This window comes from Leopardus geoffroyi, chromosome D4 (genome assembly GCF_018350155.1).
Source record: "Leopardus geoffroyi isolate Oge1 chromosome D4, O.geoffroyi_Oge1_pat1.0, whole genome shotgun sequence".
Taxonomy (NCBI): Eukaryota; Metazoa; Chordata; class Mammalia; order Carnivora; family Felidae; genus Leopardus; species Leopardus geoffroyi.
Window position 1 is genome coordinate 56037211 of NC_059342.1, and position 21262 is coordinate 56058472.

The following is a 21262-nucleotide window of genomic DNA, read 5'->3' on the forward strand; positions in this document are numbered from 1 at the left end:
GGAAAGTCAAAACTCAGGCAGAAAGAAAACTAGCTCTAAGAAGAAAGCTTTCAAGCTACAGGTTTTTGGCCAAGAATATAATCCAAAATTTAGGAAAAGGATAACTTTTAAAAAAGAAAGTCTCATAGAAGAAAAGCAATTCTCAGGAAATAGAACACTTTATTGTAAAAAACAAAACAAAAACAAAACAAAAACACAAAAAACTGACAAGGGTTGCCTGGGTGAATCAATTGGTTGAGCATCTGACTCTTGATTTCAGCTCAGGTCATGATCCCAGGGCTGTGATCGAGCCCCACTTTGGGCTCTGTGCTGAGCGTGGAGCCTGCTTAAGATTCTCTTTCTCTTTCTCTCTCTCTTTGCCCCTTGCCCCCGCTAAAACTCTCTCTCTCTCCAAAAAACAAAGCAAAACAAAACAACAACAGCAGACAAAACCAAACAAAACTAACTAAAAACTTGTGGTATATCCATCCATACAATGGCATATTATTTGGCCATAAAAAGAAATGAATAAAAACAGCAGAATAACAAACAGAATAAAAACAGCAGAATACTGGGGTGCCTCGGTAGCTCAGTCAGTTAAGCATCTGACTTTGGCTCAGGTCATGATCTCATAGTTTGTGGGCATGACCCCTGCATCCGGCTTTCTGCTGTCAACACAGAGCCCACTTTGGATCTTCTGTCCCTACCCCTCTTTACTCTCTTTCTCTGAAAAATAAACATTAGGGGGAAAAAAAAAAAGGAATGGCATACTGCTGCGTGCTACAATATTGTACTGAATCCTGATACAACACTGATGAAACCTTGAAACATTAAGCTATGTGAAAAAAGCCAGGCACAAAAGACCACATATTATAAAATTTCCTTTTAAATCGGAGTGTCCAGAATAGGTCAATTTATAGACTAGTAGTTGTTTACTGCTGGGAAGGGGGTGAAAAAGATGGAGGAATTGGAAATTGGTAGTTAAAGGGGACAGGGTTTCTTTCTGAGATAAAAACAATGTTCTGAAATTGATCATGTTGACAGTTGGATACAGTATATTCTATGAATATACTAAAAACCATTGAATTTTACAATTTAAGTGAGTGAACTATATGGTACATGAATTATATAGCAAGAACTTACTTTTGCTATAATGAATAGTTACCAATAGAGAAAGCAAAAGAAAAAACCACAACTGCTCTTGACAGGTGAGTTCATGTGCACCCTTTGTAACAAAAGAAATTTCATTTCATTGGTATACATGTGAAAAAAGGAACTTAACAGTAAATATTAAGACAGTGGCACGATTTTAAAAGGGGATCCTGCTCAGAAATTTTTTTAAATTTATTTGAGAGAGAGAGCGCGTACAAGGGGACGGGTGGGGGGAGGAGGAAGTGCCGGCAGCCAGGGAGAGAGAGAATCCCAAGCAGGCTCCATACCATCTGCACAGAGCTGCATGGGAGGGACTCAAACTCACCTCAGGAATCATGACCTGAGGTGAAACCAACAGTTGAAAACTTAACCTATTGAGCCACCTGGGCACCCCTCTACTCAGAAATTATTAAACAATAATTGGAATACTTGAGCCAGAAAGCAAGATGTCAATGAAAAAGAGACAAAGGAATTTATAAAAGAAATACATAGCCTTAGGCAAAAATTCAAGAAATTTTAGGCAAAAATTCAAGAAATCTTCCCAAGTACCCTGGAAAAAGTATCAACTACATATATCTCCCATCTCTAGAGATCAGAAGCTGTGCCCAACTATTAACCACAAACACAACAAATATCGGAACCAGATTAAAAAAAAAAAAAATCAAACCCATTATTCCCATACATTTTTGCAAAATAACAAAATTGATCTTTCCTATTCACCTGGCTAGTAACACTACCAGTAACATTGTTTTCTCCCTACATTGTTATCTGGTACACACAGATATTTTTATCCAGCAGCTCATAATAAAGACGGGGTCTTTTAATAGAGAAAACACAAGATTAAATAAGATTATCATAAAGAATAAGCCCATATGATAATAAACACTATTTTTTTACCCAAGAGGCCTCTCTGATGGTATCTATGTTGAATGACTGCTCAAGTTTTCAGCTGTTTAATATTTATGTTTTTTCTGCACTGAGAGCCAGAATAGAAAAGCCACTCATTTCCCTTGAAAAAGCCCAAACATAGAAAACAGCCAATCACCTCTAGTGGAAGTGGATCCTAACTATAGACATTCCCTGCCCCTCCCAGTGCCAAGCATGTGTACCCTAAATAGAAACAAGTAAGGAGAATGATCCTAAGATGACAGAAAGTAATCCCTTTCCCTCAACCCCAGGAGACTATATGGAGGGCTTTGATAACAGCCAAATATACCAGAAACTCTGTGATCTCAAATATCTCACAGCACACTCTAGGTCATGACATGAAAGATCTTTAAAGTCCTGACTAGTTCTAAGGTTCTTTGTACTGACAAAAATTCACAAAATTTCAGGGCTGGTTCAGTGATAAAAGTAGTTGCAGTGTTGACTATGAGCTGCCTCCATCCCCAGAGACTTATCCAGTCCTCACACAGAACAGGGCATCTCTGGAGCTTGCATGGATCAGAGTCTTGGGAATCCAGCAAATTGTCTCTGTTCATGGGTTAAGGTATATTCTCAGACACAAATACGACTTCCCAAACCTAAAGCAGTATGAACAAGTCAAATGACAATAGCAAACTCCCTCTGGGATTCAGGGAGGAATAAAGCTTAGAATCTACCCTCATATCCCATATATTAGTTTATCCTTAGTAAAGAAGTCTGATTATAAACGTGTTGTGGCAATTGTTTCAGGAATTAATGGATTCTCAAACTAGCAAGTATAAGTCTGATTAAAAAAAAAAAAAAGATATTTAGGGAATTCTCTGAGCTAGTTGCCCAACCCCTGGGGTGCTCTACCCCACTATGCCACCGGCTGAAGGTGTCAGTACACTGGAGAGCCATACCCTGTATGCCATGCATTCTGCCTGGCAGGGGTTGACCAGGTTCCAGGTCCTTCCACCCCAGAACCATTAGAAGACTGACCCCCTTCTGGACTAGTAAACCTCCCCACTTATGGTGACAATTTGAGGAATTCCCAAGTGGAAAATAATTTCTCCTAAGCCCTATTTCAAGTAGGGCTCTTCAGGATGCTTGAAGGAAAAACCCAATTCGAATTAGTTAATTCAAAACAGACAATTTTAATTGTATGCAACTGGGGTAGTTTGGGTTTAAGCATGACTGGACAAGGACAAATACACACATACAAAAAAGGGTATTTATATATTCTCAGAGTACTTCCCTCAGAAAGTATGTATTAATTATAAAGTGTAGAGTAGTACCTTCACATAGGAGAAACTTGTCAGAAACCACCATTCCTAAATTTAATCAAAACTAACATTACTAGTAAGGGATACACTGGTATCATGTGCCCTCTAATATGATGCACTGAGAAGGTCAGTGATCATCACTTTGTGGTATTCCTATCAAAAACAAATAACAAGTTAACTTTACTGGAATTAAAACACCAGATAATAAGAATCTATTCATGAGTAAGCTTCTCAGACTGATATAAAAGGATATTCTACAAATGCTTCTAAAGCATTAAGGCCATGAAAGACAAAGTTTATTCCAGATTGATGAACTGTTTTAGAATGAAGGACACTAAACAAAGTAACTACATGCAATGTGTGATCCTGGATTGGATCCTAAACTAGAATTTTTTTTTTTTTTTTTGCTCTGAAGAACATTACAGGATAACTAGAATTTTTTAGGTAAGGCATATAGATTGCATCAATAGTAATTTCCTGATTTTATTATTCTAAGCTCCCTAAGAGAATCTTTTTTCTTAGAGGAGATATACACTAAAATGTTAAGGGGCAAAATGGCCATTATATTGGAATTTATATTCAAAGGTTTCAGAAAACACAATAGGATGTAACATAAACAGAGAAAATGATAAAACAAATGTAAAATACTAACTTTCAGGAAATCTGAGTAAATATTACGCAAAATTCCATTGTACTTTTTAATTTCAAGGTAAAATGTTCAAACCAAACCCTGAGCACTTTTACGTATATTTTATTTTCCAGCAGGTAACTTTTAATTCTGTAAAAAAAGATCCAAGTTCTTTTCCACATTTACATTATCAACTGCTTTTATATAGAATGTTCCTACCCAAATTTTCCCATGGCTTTCTTCCTCCTCAGCTTAAATCCCACCTCCTCTGAGAACTTCCCAAGCCACTCAATTTATAGACCCTACTGGTGTATCTGGCTGGCTCTATTGGTAGACCATGTGACTCTTGGTCTAGGGTTTGTAACTTCAAGCCCCACACTGGACATCTAGCTTTATTACTTTAAAAAAAAAAGGAAGGGAGAGAAGGAGGAAGAAGCCCCTTACTGACAGTTGACCACATCAACAATCAATTTCTTAAGTAAGTCAAAAAGTGATTTTACTTGACAGTCTCTTCTCCTTTCCCACCCAGAGTATGAGCAATCATGTCTTATTCACAGCTTTATCTGCAGCAATACAACAGGTATTTAAATATTAGTTGTTGCATTTAAGACTGATATGTAAGTCCAATTACATACACATGGAACTTTCTCATAAACTAAACTACCAGGGTGCCTGGCTGGCTCAGTCAGTGGAACATACGGCTCTTCATCTTGGGGTTATGAATTTGAGTCCCACATTGAGTGTAGAGATTACCTAAAAATATAAAAATATTCCCCCAAAAAACCCTAAACTCTTATTTTAAAAGATAATATAACATCACTATTCATTTATAGGAAACAACCCAGCGATTCATTAATACATTTAAGAACACCACATTTTGTCAAATACTTTTTGTACCAGAACCCAAGAAGCCATATAAAACAATGCAAAAATTTTTTAAATACTATGTTAGCACACAATAGGTAGTCAATAATTACTTTCCAAGTATATTATATAGAGCATATTCATGTATTAATTTGTTTTAAAATACAGGAGCTAGGGGGTGCCTGGGTGGCTCAGTTGAATGTCCAACTCTTGATTTCAGCTCAAGTCATGATCCTAACTTACGGGACCAAGAGGCGTGCTCTGCAGGGAGCCTGCATAACATTCGCTCACTCTCTCCCTCTGCCCCTCTCTGGCTCTCTCTCACTCTCTAAAATTAAATAAGTAAATAATGAAAACTTATTCCTAAAGATATACAATACTAATAAGCAGCATTGGCTCCTGGAACACAGAATTAGTTTCTACTAATTACTATATGTCACATGACAAAGACCTTTACCCAGAATACTCCAAATCTTAGATATTTAACATGATCTTCAATCTGAACTCAGGATTAAGTCAGTATCATTGAAGAAAACTTCCAGTCATGCAGTAGATATTTAATATATATCAGCTAAATTCCACATTTTGTACACAAAACACAATTATTATTTGATGGCCAAGTTACCTTTGAATGGTCAACATTTATATAGTTCCAAACATTTTGACACCAAAAACCAAAGACCAGGATACTTAGGACAGTGCCAGGCACAACTGCTATTTCCCTCCTCTAAAGAAGCTGTTGTTTCCTCACAAAAACACACAACTCACAAGATACTTCTCTACAAACTTTTAAACAAATTATAGTAAAATACATCTTACAAGTGTCACAATCATTCTTGCTACTCTGAGCAAACATTCAGCAAATGGTACAGAAACACTAGGCATATAAAGGGAATTTATTTTTACTTCATTTGCTAGAGAGCTCATACTTTTCATGCTATAAAATATACTCCCATATTATACGTATGATTTTTCATTTAACAGATACCAGATACGTTTTTGATTTTATTTTTTTAATTTACATCCAAATTAGTTAGCATATAGTGCAACAATGATTTCAGGAGTAGATTCCTTAATGCCCCTTACCCATTTAGTTCATCCCCACCTCCCACAACCCCTCCAGATTTAAGAGTCTCTTATGTTTTGACCCCTCCCTGTTTTATATTATTTTTGCTTCCCTTCGTGTTCATCTGTTCTGTGTCTGAAACTCCTCGTATAAGTGAAGTCATACGATATTTGTCTTTCTCTAATTTCACTTGGCATAATACCCTACAATTCCATCCACATAGTTGCAAATGGCAGATGTCATTCTTTTTGATTGCTGAGTAATACTCCATTGTATATATATACCACATATTCTTTATCCATTCATCCATTGATGGACATTTGGGTCAAATTCTTAACATAAGGTATCCCAGAAATTATAGGTTACCATATTGAATCCATGCTGTTCCACAATATTTTTTAAGCCAATACTATACAGATAAAGCAATAAATAAGTAAGACAAGTTTTATTAGCACTTTGAAATTTTAGCAAATTTAGTCCAAATGTAGATTAGTATGCTGAGCGGGAGTCAATGTGAAGTCAGCAAGAGGAGCTCACAAGTACTGTCGAAATCAAAAAATAAATGCAGGGGCGCTGGGTGGCTCAGTCAGTTGAGCATCCAACACCGGTTGAGCATCCAACATCAGCTCAGGTCATGATCTTGTGGTTTATGAGTTCAAGCCTACACATCGGGTCTCTGCCGCCATCGCAGAGCCTGCTTCAGATCTTCTGGTCCCCCTCTCTCTCTGCCCCTCCCCTGCTTGCACACACACTCTCTCAAAAATAAAAAAAATAAAAAAAATAAAAAAGACGGGGTGCCTGGGTGACTCAGCCAGTTAAGTTTCTGACTTCGGCTCAGGTCATGATCTTGCAGTTCGTGAGTTCAAGCCCCGCAATGGGCTCTGTGCTGACAGCTCAGAGCCTGGAACCTCCTTTGGATTATGTGTCTCCCTCTCTCTCTGCCCCTCCCCTGCTTGTGCTCTCTCTCTCAAAAATAAACATTAAAAAAAAAAGAAGAAAAAAAGGCAATGGAGACCGTAAAGAACTGTTTTTAAGTACATGCTATACAGCTTATACTTGTTTTTAAGTATACACTGTATTTTGTAAAGTTTATTTATTTATTTTGAGAAAGATAGTGAGTATGAGCAGGGGAAGGGGCAGAGAAAGAAGAGAGACAGAATCCCAAGCAGGGTAGAGCCCAATGTGGGGCTAAAGCCACGAGATCATGACCTGAGCAGAAATCAAGAGCTGGACACAACAGATTTAGCCATGAAAGTGCCTCTAAGTACACACTCTAAAATCTGCATACTACACACCAAACCAAAAATAACTGCAAAACGACAGAAGAATGAATGGTTTTAAAAGACTAATTAAACAGACCATAAGAAAGTAAATTAAGATATTAAATGACTTACAAGTGAATTTCTGGGTTACATAAAACAAAAGACATTTATCCCTTAATTATTGAAGTGACAATTGCACCACAATTAACTATCAAACTGTACTAATATTCACTAAGCAAAATAATTGTGTTTTTGTGTATATAGGGTACTAAGTGTTTTCCCCCTCTTGCCATGTGCTGGATGTGGGAGTCAAAGCAATTGAAAGAAATCTCCAGACACAGACCACTACCATTCCAAGAATTTGCTTAAATATGTTTAAATATAGGTGTTAGGATATACAAATTTTAACTCACGTTTACACGTGGGGTATATGGTAGGCTGATTTCTTTTAAGTCTAATCTGATTTATAGGGGCACGTGGGTGGCTCAGTCAGTTAAGCATCTGGCTTCAGCACAGGTCATGATTTCATAGCTCCTAGGTTTGTACTGACAGCTCAGGGCCTGTGGAGACTGCTTTGGATTATGTGTCTCCCTCTCTCTCTGCCACTCTCCTGCCTATGCTCTCTCTCCCTCTCAAAAGTAAATAATTAGAAAAAATTAAGTCCAATTTGATTTATAGAAGGTCAATCTGAATCCCTCACTCCCACTTTACATCCTTTTTTTTTTTTTAAAGATTTTTTTTTTTTAACATTTATTCATTTTTGAAAGTGAGAGAGAGAGAGCATGAGCAGGGGCGGGGCAGAGAGAGAGGGAGACACAGAATCTGAAGCAGGCTCCAGGCTCCGAGCTGTCAGCACAGGGCCTGACGCGGGGCTTGAATTCACAGACTGCGAGATCATGACCGGAGCTGAAGTCGGACGCTCAACCAACTGAGCCACCCAGGTGCCCCTTTACATCCTTTCTTAAAAAGGATTAGGTACTGGGGCGCCTAGCTGGCTCAGTCCATAGAGCGTGTGGTTCTTGATCTCTCGGCTGTGAATTCAAACTCCATTTTGAATTCCCAAATGCATAGAGAGATTACTTACAAAATAAAATCTTTCAGAGAGCTTAGGTAGCTCACTCTTGATTTTGGCTCAGGTCATGATCCCAGGGTCATAGAACCAAGCACCAAGTCAGGCTCCGCAATGAGCATGGAGACTGCTTAAGATTCTCTCTCTCTTTCCCTCTGCCCCTCTACCCAGTTCGCGCGCGCGCGCTCTCTCTCTCTCTCTAATAAAAAAAATTAAATAGGGTTGCCTGGGTAGCTCAGTCGATTGGGCAACCGATTCTTGATTTCAGCTCAGGTCATGATCTCACAGTTCATGGAATCAAGCCCTGCATGGGGCTCTTGAGCTGTCAGCACAGAGCTAGCTTGGAATATTCCCTCTCTTACTCTCTCTGACTCTCCCCCACTGATTTTCTTGTGCATTTATGTTCATGCCCTCTCTCAAAAATAAATTTTAATGTTTATTAATGCTCCTTTTAATAGGAGCATCTGGGTGGCTCAGTCGGTTAAGAGTCCAACTCTCAGTTTCACCTCAGGTCACGACCTCATGATTTGTGAGATCAAGCCCTACACTGGGCTGTGCGCTGACAGCCCAGTGCTTGCTTAGCATTCTTTCTGTATGATGTGAAACATGACATCCTAAAAGGACAAATGACAGAGTTCTGAGAGCAAATCAATGGTAAAGAGAAAAAAGAGGTGGTACAGAGATGTTAGGAAGAAAAATATTCTAGATTAAAAATAACATGCAATGTATAAACCTTGTTTCAATCCTGCCTCAAAGAAATCAACTGTGAAAAGACATTTAAAAAAAATTTTTTTAATGTTTATTTATTTTTGAGAGAGACAGAGACAGAGTGTGAGCAGGGCAGGGGCAGAGAGAAAGGCAGACAGAATCCGGAGCAGGCTCCAGGCTCTGAGCAAGCTGTCAGCACAGAGTCCAACATGGGGCTCGAACTCACAAACCGTGAGATCATGACCTCAGCCAAAGTTGGATGCTTAACCAACTGAGCCACCCAGGTGCCCCAAAATTTTTTAAATAATCATAAAATTTTGTAAAAAATCAGACTATTAGATGATACCAAAAGTTTACTATGACTTAAAAATTTCTGCAGACAAGGTAGGAAAGAGACATATAAAGCCAATATGGACAAAAATCTTTAGTTATTGTTGACTAAGAGGGAGTATACATATGGTTCATTTAACTACTCTCTCCACTTTTGTCTAAGTTTGAAATTGATCATAATTTTGTTTTATTTTATTAAGATTTTATTTTTAAGTAATCTCTATACCCAACACGGGGCTCAAACTGACAATCTTGAGATCAAGAGTCACGCACTCCACCAACTGAGCCAGCCAGGCACTTCTGAAATTGATCATAATTTTATTTTATTTTTTTTATTTTTTTTTTCAACGTTTATTCATTTTTGGGACAGAGAGAGACAGAGCATGAACGGGGGAGGGGCAGAGAGAGAGGGAGACACAGAATCGGAAACAGGCTCCAGGCTCTGAGCCATCAGCCCAGAGCCCGACGCGGGGCTCGAACTCACGGACCGCGAGATCGTGACCTGGCTGAACTCGGACGCTTAACCGACTGCGCCACCCAGGCGCCCCTTAAAAGGCTAGAAAAGGGAATTATAATTAAAATCTGTTAGATAATTCCAATCTTATTTTGACTGTGCCTGGCAAATCAGTACACAGTTTTGCCCTTCTCTGATCTCTGGATATCATTTACCTTTGGCCTATATAGTATTTTAGTGAGTGACAGTTTAATGAACAGCCAAGGTAGTTGGTGGTAGGATATATAGTGTCTACATTATTTTTGTGCTTAATAACACTAATGATCAAAAATTCTGTCAATACGCAGTGTTTATATGGAGAACAGTCACAACTGCATGTAACAATGTATCAAACAGTGGCATCTGGCCAGGTGGCAGACCTGTAACTCTTGACTAGGAGTTGAGAGTTTGAGATCCATGTTGGGTGTAGAGATTATGTAAAAATAAAAGCTTAAAGAAAAACAAGAGGTACCTGGGTGGCTTAGTTGGTTAAGCATTTGACTTCGGCTCAAGCCATGATCTCATGGTTCATGGATTCGAGCCCCATATGGGGCTCTGTGATGACAGCTCAGAACCCAGATCCTGCTTAAGATTCTCTGTCTCCCTCTCTCTCTGCCCCTCCCCTGCGCTCGCTCGCGCTCTCTCTCTCAAAAACAAACAAACATAAAAGAAAAGAAAAAGAATAGGGGCACCTGGGTGGCTCAGTCGATTTCAGCTCAGGTCTCACAGTCCTTGAGTTAGAGCCTCGTGTCAGGCTCTGCAATGACAGTTCAGAGCCTTGGAGCCTGCTTTGGATTCTGTGTTTCCCGCTCTGCCCCTCCCCCACTCATGCTTTCTCTCTCAAAAATAAGCATTAAAAAAAAAACACAATTAAAAAAATGGATCAAGCAAAATGTCAATTCTGGGAGGTCATCCACTGAACCAAAGTAACATTGGCATATTACACTGTGTATCTTGATTTTAGAACCCTGGGAAAATTCAGTCACATCTCTAAAGAATATGAAATTACGTTATTGAAGTGGCTTAATGACATGCCAGATTAATGAATGTTGAGAAATGATCACTAACATAGGGTGCCTGAGTGACTCAGTCGACTGAGAACCTGACTCTTGATTTCAGCTCAGGTTATGATCTCACAGTTCATGAGACTGGGCCCCACGTCAAGACAGAGCCTGTCAGGCTCTCCACTGGCAGCAGGGAGCCTGCTTGGGATCCTTTCTCTGTCCCTCTCCTTCTCTCTCTCTTGAGCTCGCTCACTCTCTCAATATAAATAAACTGAAAAAAAAAATTAAATAAAACCAGTATCATATGAGTAAAACACATCTGTTAAAGTCCAACATAGAAGAATTTAGTAACTTTTTGATCAGAACTTCAAGTTTTATATTATTCATTTAAAGGGCTTTCTTGGCTTATTTGAAAACAACCACAAAATTTCCTCAAAATTACATGAATTCAAACAATTCATTCATAGCCTTCAGTAAACAAATCAAAAAACTACACAAGATCAACCATTCTTTCAGAGTACACTGCCATGCCTTAGTGGAGAAGTAAGTATACCAATAGCTTGATCCTTCTTCCGAACACAACCATCTCCTTCCCTGTTATTCTGTCTTACCTCTGCCACGGGTTCGCTTGCCACGGTCTGAATGCTTGTCCCCTTGACTGCAATCAATTCCATTCTCTTCGCCTCTAACTATGGAAGAAAAGAGCACCTCTTGTATATAATCGTACGTAAGAATTATCAAAGGCAAGGACAAAAGAGTTTCACCAAATGGATCAGAAAACAGGAAAAAACAAAACCAAATAAAAGTGGATCAAAAACTGAAGACAGTGGGGCACCTGGGTGGCTCAGTTAAGCGCCTGATTCTTGCTTTCGGCTCAGGTCATGATCTCAAGGTTCATAAGATCCTCACGTCAGACTCTGTGTGCTTGGGATTCTCGCTCTCCCTCTCTCTCTACCCCTTCCCCATTCGTGCTCTCTCAAATATTTAAAAGAAATTTTTAAAGACTGATGACAACACATCTTGTTAAATTCATAACTGAAAATTCTGTTGGGAAATTAAAATGATGTACCACTTTTTCTTTGTTCTAGTTGAACTTGGCCCTCCCCTAAAGCAAGTTTGCTTCAAAAAACTGCTTATCCAGCTACATAACACACCAACATTGGCCCACTGTTTATGTTCAAAGCCTAGAAAGTCACAGAATAGTGAAACAGCAATACCAAAGAAATACTGAGTTGCTAGAAAAATTACGTTGGAGACCGGTTTTCTTAGGATGCTATCCAGAATATGTCAACACGGTCTTGTCTTCTCCTCATCCCTTTATTGGCATTAATGACTGTATAGAATACAGAAATTTCATGAGCAGTACCAGCACAGCTTTCTCTCATCTCTTTTCCCATGAGTCATTGGTGTTGTCCCGAGAGCCTTTTTTGGCTACTCCATTTAAATTTGCCAAATGACTCCCTGAGGCACCTAGGTGGTCTGGCTCAGGTCATGATCTCACAGTTCATGGGTTCGAGAGCCTCACATTTGTGCTTCACCACAGATCCCACTTGGAATTCTCTCTGTCCCTCCCCTGCTCATTTTCTCTTTCTCTCTAAATAAATAAACTTAAAAAAAATAAAAAATAAATTTGCCAAATACCTCCCTCAAATCCCGATCTTGATGCCTTTGTTCTTCCCCATAATTTCCACATATAACATCATTAAAATGCAATATTCCTGCAAAACATGTTACTTCTCACTCCACCTACATTACAAGTTTTAGGAGAGCAAAAATTTGTTTTATTCATCGCCCTATGCCTATTAGAGTACCTGCCACATTGTAGGTACACATCTGTGGAGTAAATAAACTAGCAAACATCTCTAAGATGATAATATTAAATATTTACCTTTTATTCACTCAAAATTCAGCTATTTTGGTATGGCTGCACAGCAGGTAGTGTTGTTATGGGTAAATAATTACAAACTCTGGATCAAATGAAAGAACAGTGAAAATCTGACAAACTTTTTATCAAACCCTTGCTTATATGAGTATGTGTTAAGTGGGAAGAATAAACAGCATCATCTATCAGGGAATGAAAAACCTAGTTTAAAATTAGAAGGTACACCTGGGGCACCTGGGTGGTTCAGTTGGTTAAGTGCCCGACTCTTGATTTCAGCTCAGGTCATGATCTCACATTTTCTGAGTTTGAGCCCCAAGTCAGGCTCTGCACTGAGCCGGCTTGGGATTTTCTCTCTCTCTTAAATAAACATTAAAAAAAAAAAAAAATTAAAGTGTTCAATTGATACATAACAGAAAGCAGTCTTAAGAGACAACACAATTACCTACAGCTCAGGTTAAGGGCTAACATGGAATTGCATCAGTTAAAATTCTAATGAACTACTTAGTTGTAGCTCATTAAGTGTTAACTATAATAATAAACACTGCATTGAGGAACTAGATTTATGGGCATTCACTGGATCACTTTCAGCTTTACGGTGTGCATAAACATTTTCATAATGAAAAACTGAGAAGAAATGTACTTACACTCTCTCCCACGATTGCCACCTCTTCCTTTCCGGTTGTTATTTCCACGTCCACGATTTATTTCTCTCTCATTTCTCTTCTCTCTATTCTCTTTGTTCTCTGAACTTTCTTTTCCAAAATTCTTCTTCTTCCCCCCTACAGTCTCCCATGAAGTCTACCAAAGATAAGAATGGTCAGAGTTGTCGTTCAAAGTGTATACACTCATTAAGGGTATGCACATGTATTTTTCAGACCTAATTACCCATGCCTTGCAACTCACTTGCCTAACATTTTAAATCTTATCCTCTGATGATAAAGACAACAAACCTCTTGCTAGGCTCCTATTGCTATATACAGCATATATATGTGTGTGTGTGTGTGTATATATATATATATATATATACACACACACACACACACACACATATATATATATATTTATGCTATATATGACAGCAACTAGCTGAATTAACATAATGTGTGTTGTCCCCCCACAGAGCCTTTTGCTGTGCTTTAAGGCTTTTACCTGTGATTTAAGACTAAAGTAACTGATGTTTCCCCAATTTCCCACACAATGCCATTCTCACCTTTATCAGTAAGCCTTAAACCTATTAATAAATGGATTTGGTCAAAGAATACAAATTTTTTTTTCAATGTTTATTTATTTTTGGGACAGAGAGAGACAGAGCATGAACGGGGGAGGGGCAGAGAGAGAGGGAGACACAGAATCGGAAACAGGCTCCAGGCTCTGAGCCATCAGCCCAGAGCCCGACGCGGGGCTCGAACTCACGGACCACGAGATCGTGACCTGGCTGAAGTTGGACGCTTAACCGACTGAGCCACCCAGGCGCCCCCAAAATTACTTTTAAATACTCAATAAAATCTCAGAAAAACAACTTGCTCTATTCAGTTAACCGAAATGACCATCTAAAAAAATTTAATGGTAGGCCCCCAAAAAAAAAAAAAAAAAAATTTTTTTTTCCCCCCAAAGTACCCAAAGATAGTGTGGAGCCCGAGCCTGCTTCAGAGCCAGTCTGTCTTTCTGCCCCTCCCCCACTTGCAACTGTGTGCGCATGTGCACTCTCTCAAAAATAATTAAACATTAAAAAAAAGTAAACTACCCAAAAGTTCAACTTCAAAGACCTGTTCTAATGAGAAGTCAAATTATTTATATAACCTCTCTTCTCTGCCTCTCCTCTAATAGTACAGAAATCAGGGGTGCCTGGGTGGCTTAGTCGGTTGAGCGTCCGACTTCAGCTCGGGTCATGATCTCACAGTCTGAGTTCCAGCCCTGCGTCGGGCTCTGTTCTGACAGCTCAGAGCCTGGAGCCTGTTTCAGATTCTGTGTCTCCCTCTCTCTCTGACCCTCCCCCGTTCATGCTCTGTCTCTGTCTCAAAAATAAATAAACGTTAAAAAAATTTTTTTAAATAATAAAAAAAATAATAGTACAGAAATCAAATCAATCATACATATGGAAATCACTGAGAAAAGAACGCTATGTTCTTGTGAAAGTGAGTATTAGGATATCAATAAAGGTATTTTACTGAGAAATCCCAAAACTGGCCCATTTGTTTCTATTTACTTTGTCATTATTTAACTCATTCTCAAGAGATTTGAAGTGATTCAATCCCAAAATAAGAGCATAACTTTATTAAGCTTAAAAAAAACTTAGCAATAAAAGGAAATTACTAACAATGTATATCCAAATAAACAAAAGCACTAAAAATTAATCAACTAAAATTAAAGAAACATAGAGGTGAATTATTTCCAAAATGGTGGAGGCCAGAATTAAAACCTTTTTTTTAGAAGGAATTTTTCTAACATCTAGAAACCTCTGCTGAACCTATGTATACTTAAATATAAAATCACTGGATATGGAAAAAATACATATTAAAACAAGTAATTTTCTACATTTAAGCTTTGATAAATATTTTTAAAAATCAACAACAATTTCAGAATAATCAGGTATATTCGCTTCTGATGAGTATGCAGCTATTTTAACCTTCCTGCAAGTCTATCTGGGAATAATACTCAAACTTTAATTAGTTCACAGCTTTTGACCCAGCAAATTTAGTTCCAGGCCTTCATTCACGGGAAATAATTTTTTAATTGTGCAAACATTTATATGCAACAGTACAAAATGGCAGGGGGGGAGGGTACAAATATCTAGCTTAAGAGACTATCTACCCTAGAACATCTATAAAGGGAAGCCACTTAAAGAGTAGCCACTTAATGTAGCCACTTAAAGAGTTATCCAGGTGTACACAGAAAGAGATCCATGACACAAGTGTAGCCAGCTATCCAACAAACTGTATAAAATAGGATTACATTTTTTGTTCAAATGGAAGCCCATGCATATACTGAAGAAAGTTAGGAACAGTTATTTAAATGAGGGCATTAATCTGATTTAATTTCTTATTCTGCATTGCTTTTTTAAGTAAACAATAAAGCTTATTTATTCCAGAAAATAATTCTGCATTGTACAAACTCAATTTATTATGTTTGCTAATATGAATAAACAAGATACTTATATATATATATATAAGGTAGAATCCTGTCCTCTTAGGTTAACAAGAGAAAAAGTAAATTACAGAGGTCCTAGAAAATTATACACAGTAGAGTCAGCACAAGTTGCATATGTATACAATTTATAATGTCTTTACATGGCCAGACCTAAAAGTATTCAATCATTATAAAGGGGCATACTTTGTATATAAAACATTTGAGAAAAACATCTGAGCCCATTTCATTCAGCAAAGGATACCCATAAGCAAGTCTTGGCTTGTGAACTCTACAGAGACTGACAAGAACTTATTTGTGAGGCAAAGTAAGGAAAGCAAACTTATGGGGCAACTGACCTAACACCACCATAAATGCTAAAAAGAATATCTCTCATTTGACACAACAGTTCATGAGCATGCACACAAGCTTTCAACACGAACCAAATGATTATAAAAGATTTCAACAGAACTTCTGACAACCTTTGTTATCTGTATTTTGCCACTACTTGTAGAATAGGTCTGAAGAAACTCTAAGAGGGATGGCCCTCCCAGACATATTTACAAATCAGAAAAGCAACTTCCCAGGCCAGCTAATTAAAATTCACTCTCCCACCTCCTTTTTGCCAGGAACTACATAACAAATTACGTGGAAAAGAAAAATACATTAATGCAAAAGACTGATTATTTCAAAAATATTCTGTCACTCAAAATAGCATTATAATGAAACGAAAGGTTTAGTACTTATGATCATGTTTAATGTTTTCTTTTGCAACAGCTACTCTTCCATGAGAAAGACACTCTTCCTTAAGAAAAGCATGGACATTTCCACTTAACATTTTTTTCAGAGAAAAAATTTGGATTCAGAAGATCCTGGCCCAAAATAAGATTAGCCAATAGGACAAATAGATTTGTTTGCATTCATGATTTAAAAAAATGTTTAATGTTTATTCATTTTTGAGAGAAAGAGAGAGAGCACAAGCAGGAGAGAGAGGGAGACACAGAATCTGAAGCAGGCTCCAGGCTCCAGCTGTCAGCACAGAGCCCGAGGCAGGGCTCATGAACCACGAGATTATGACCTGAGCCAAAGTCAGAAACTTAACCGACTGAGCCACCCAGGCGGCCTTTAGTGGTTTATTTTAAATGTTCTTGCTCCTACCAACCCTACAGTGTTTACACTGTCTAGCACCCCAGTCCAATAAATTCTACCCCAGTCAGGGGAAGATATTCCTTACAGCTGGTTAGCCATGGCTGCTGCAGACAGCAACCAGGTAGGTAGGTTCTACTATCAAAGAAAAGATGTACCACAGCATGATCCTAAACAAACCAGGGTTTCAAAAGGACTTTCCCTCTGCCTCTTCTCTCAAGAGCCTTCTCATCTCTCAACAAGCATAGACCTTTTGTGTCTGTATTCAGGCCCTAATTTTGCTATTTTCTGATATGTGAAGAAATCAAACCAGATCTGACCCCACTTCATGATTTTCAGGTTCAAGATAACCCAAGATATATTCTTTATCATTCACCCCAGTACTAACTCCTTTGGGTTCAGTGCCAAATGAGCAGAGGAATTAAAACTAACTAAAACAGAGAACTGGACATTTCATTTAAGATTTAAAAATTCACCCAACTACCACAGAAAAGGAATAAAGTCTGCTGGAGCTAATGGAAAGGCAACACAAAGTAGTCTCCTGGCCTACCTGTACCATAAAAAAGAAAACAGGCCCTCCAATTAACAATTTGGAAATATTACCTTTATTCAGAGTAATTTTTTAAATATGTAAATAGGAGGACAGTTTAGCCCTACAGCTCATTTTGAAAATAATAGAGATGGGGCACCGGCATGGCTCAGATGGTTGAGCATCTCAATCTACATTTCAGCCCAGGTCTTTATCTCACAGTTCATAGGACTGAGTCCCCCGTTGGGCTCTGTGCTGACAGATGGGAGCCTACTTGGGATTCTCATTCTCATTTTCTTTCTCTCTCTCTCTCTCTCTCTCTCCCCCTTGCCCCACTCACGTGGTCTCTCAAAATAAACATTAAAAAAAAAAAGAGGAAAGGAAATTAACAGAGAGCCATTCTACACTGCAACCATTAGCAATGTGGTAAACACACTCCCTAGAAAACATAGGCCTAAGTGTCAGCAAACAAAAACTATTCAAAATTTTATTTCATCACTTAACATGATGTATTTTCCCAACAAACTGACATATTTGGTAGCTCATCATGTTGACTAGTGTTATCTTGAATGGAATTTTACTCACAGATATTGCTATACTCAAATAGTGAAATATTTTCCCAATTATCTGATTTTTATAATTATAAAAAACTCATTCTGCTTATTTTATATTAAAGATAACATGTTTTACTTTCAAACAGTTCATTTTTATATAGCCTATCCTTAAAAATGAGAACCTGACTAAACTTGAACAGACAAGGAAGGCATTTCTGGTTGCATTCATTTTTATACCCCTTTTAAGGTGCGTCATTATTTGTTTTAATCTGCTCTGAAATGGTTTCAATTCCAAATACAAATGAAATATTGTGCAATCTCCATGTAGAAATCAAAAGATTAGGGCTAACAACTGCCTACTGTGGCTTTAGTTATATCCTTCCTAAAATAAAAGGGATGAGCTTTAGTGTGCTTACACATCCTCAAACTTTACTAAATAACAACAACAAAAAAAACACAACAACAAAAAAAACCACACTTTGTTTTTTCCTTATTTTATCTATCTGTCAAAATTTGTCTGTAGAATATTCACACATAAGCAAATAGATATACCAGCAAATCCTGGTTTTCTGTTAGTCTAGAGATATAAGAAGTAGTAAGAGGTGACGACTGAGATGAAGAAACATGAGCAGTGAAGCCAAGAGAAGTTTTTCAGGTGGTGAAAATGTCCACAGGCCCAGAGAATTTGGAAACTGTGTAAGGCTGGAGTAGATGACCAAGTTCTCTTTCGAGTCTTCAGATTCTACAACTTCATGAAGAAACCATATATAACAAAAACAGTCATTTCAGGTTAGTGTTCTTTCTGGTCTTAAAACAAATATGGAATGGAACCCATAACCCTCTCCACCCCCACCCCCAAAAAGGTGAAGTTCAAAATGCAATATGGAATTGGAGACAAATCTTGGCACTGCAAAACAATTAATAATAATTAGTAATACTTACCGTGTCTGAATTCCCTTCCAGCAATATATTGATAGCTTTGTTCACATCTCCATTACAGTCATGTAGAGCCACTATGCACTCATCCTGATTTTTCCCCGTCACTTCCATAAGCTATCAAAATTATAAGGAAATAGTTAAAGGGACCCCAAAATGGCACTTAATATTAATTTTAAGATTCTTCTAAGGGCACTTGGGTGGCTTAGTCAGTTAAGTGTCTTTGTTTCAGGTCAGTTCGTAATCTCATGGTTCATGGGTTCAAGACCCTTGTCAGGCTCTGTGCTGACAGGGTGGACCCTGCTTGGTAATCTTTCACCCTCTCTTTCTGCCCCTTCACTGTGTGCACGTGAGCTCTATTATAAACAAATAAACATTAAAAAAAAAAAGATTCTGGGGAGCCTGGGTGGCTCAGTCAGTTAAGCATCCTACTTCAGTTCACGTCATGATCTGACAATTGAGTTCGAGCCCCAAGTCAGGCTCTGTGCTGAAAGCTCAGAGCCTAGAGCCTACTTCAGATTCTGTTTCTCCCTCTCTCTGCCCCTCCCCTGCTCACGCTGTCTCTCCTCTCTCAAAAATAAACATTAAAAAAAAAGTTTTAAATAAAATAAATTTAAAAAAGATTCTTCTATATAAAAATAAAAACTACACAGTCCATCCACATGAAGATGCCCTCCTTCCAAACTCTGAGCTTATAATCCAAGGATAGTAGGTTTACCTGCTTTTTGTAGCCATTCATTGTCTTTTTATAAATACAAAAGAGCCAAACTACTAATTAACCCTCCTTCAAACTGACCAAGTATCAGATTATTAATCAGCAGCGCACACATACATATATACCAACATTCTCAGCATATTCAGAGTCAGCTGACTACTCTCTTAGTTCAGTGGCCTGGGATTTGCAAAATTCTGAACCAAACAGTAAGTGGACTATACATTTCCCAAAGACCAGCTGTATGTGGCTACATTAACAGAACATCCAGTCCAACTATTTTGGATGTTTCCAAAGAATGTTTCCAGAGAAAACATTCCCTATGTGGTCTATCACCCCTTGGATTAGAACACTCCACATACATACTAAGTTGCAACACCTAAAGTTCTCACAAATGAAATTCTATAGCTATGACCAACTCACTTCTAGACACAGTACTTTCACAAGCAGCTTCAACAGGGCACTATGTTTGAAGTAATCAAAGAAATCCCCTGATACATTCTCTGTAACAAGGCAGATTAAGCTAGTTAACATTTTCATCACCAAGTATAATCACAGATTAGGCACAAGACAGGTTTCTTAATTACAACTGAAATGTATGATTTACATATCTGTTGTGTTTTACATACATATAACTGTTTTAGTGTGTACTACCTGTTCAAAATGGTATGACCCCAACATCTGAAGTGCTTTCTCTAGGGTCAAAAAACTAATTGATAGCAAAGCCTACCTGGAATCTAGGTATCTTGATCTCATAAATACAGCTCTTTGCACTATACCCTCTCTCTCTGATTTCCTCTCTGCTTTACACAGCTAAAGTTCCACGCACTTTACAGCTTTCCAGTGCTTTGGTCTTTGGATATCTAGTAGTGTCAGTTTTAATCAATGATCTGTTTTGTTGTTTTTAATGTTTACTTATTTCTGGGAAATAGATAAAGAAAGCACGCACATGGGAAGGGAAGAGCAGAGAGAGAGATGGGGACACATCATCTGAAGTGGGCTCTGTGCTGACAGCAGAGATCCAGATGCGGGACTTGAACCCATGAACTGTGAGATCATGACCTGAGCCATAGTTGGATACTTAACCAACTAAGAGACCGAGTTGCCCCATCAGTGATCTGTATTAACACAATACCTGCAATATGCCTGTGTTAAGATGAATATTAAGTATCAAAATTACCCCCAGTGATTGAATTAGTAACAGACTAAAATTTAAACTTCTAACTCTGAACTCCTGGACCAGTGCTCTTTTTTTATGTATCTACTATGCTATTCATATAAAATGCAATATAATATGGAGCAGTACGTCCCAAACTGTACATAAATCTCCTTCCAGAAAAAGAGTTCTATAATTTTTAATAAATTTTTTGTGGCCTTCTAAAAATATTACCAACAGTCTAACAACAGCAACTATAAGTAAAAGCAAAGAGTTTACATAGTAAAGGGCAAAATAGTTTGTTAGGCAGGAAGGTAGGCATGAGCGACCTTAGATGTCCAGATGGAGAACTCTAACTGAGAAGTCAGGGGACCACCCCATTCCACCTATCTAGCAGTGGGTTTGTGGTTAAACATCCCAGCAGGGGAAGATTCAAGTCTGTTGTGCTTGTTGCACTTGTGTAGAAAGCAGATGTTTGTC

At 38.2% G+C, this 21262-nt stretch overlaps 1 protein-coding gene across 10 annotated transcripts in view; it reads right to left on the reverse strand.

The window, feature by feature from the left end:
* UBAP2 (ubiquitin associated protein 2) overlaps positions 1–21262 on the reverse strand; it is a 113407-nt gene that overhangs the window by 52856 nt on the left and 39289 nt on the right. For all 10 annotated transcript variants that reach the window (XM_045467838.1, XM_045467837.1, XM_045467836.1 and 7 more), the window contains 3 exons: positions 18921–19031; positions 13271–13424; positions 11356–11433 (listed from right to left, as the gene is read on the reverse strand). In XM_045467838.1, coding sequence (XP_045323794.1) covers positions 11356–11433; positions 13271–13424; positions 18921–19031 — 343 coding nt within the window. The remainder of the gene's footprint in view (positions 1–11355; positions 11434–13270; positions 13425–18920; positions 19032–21262) is intronic.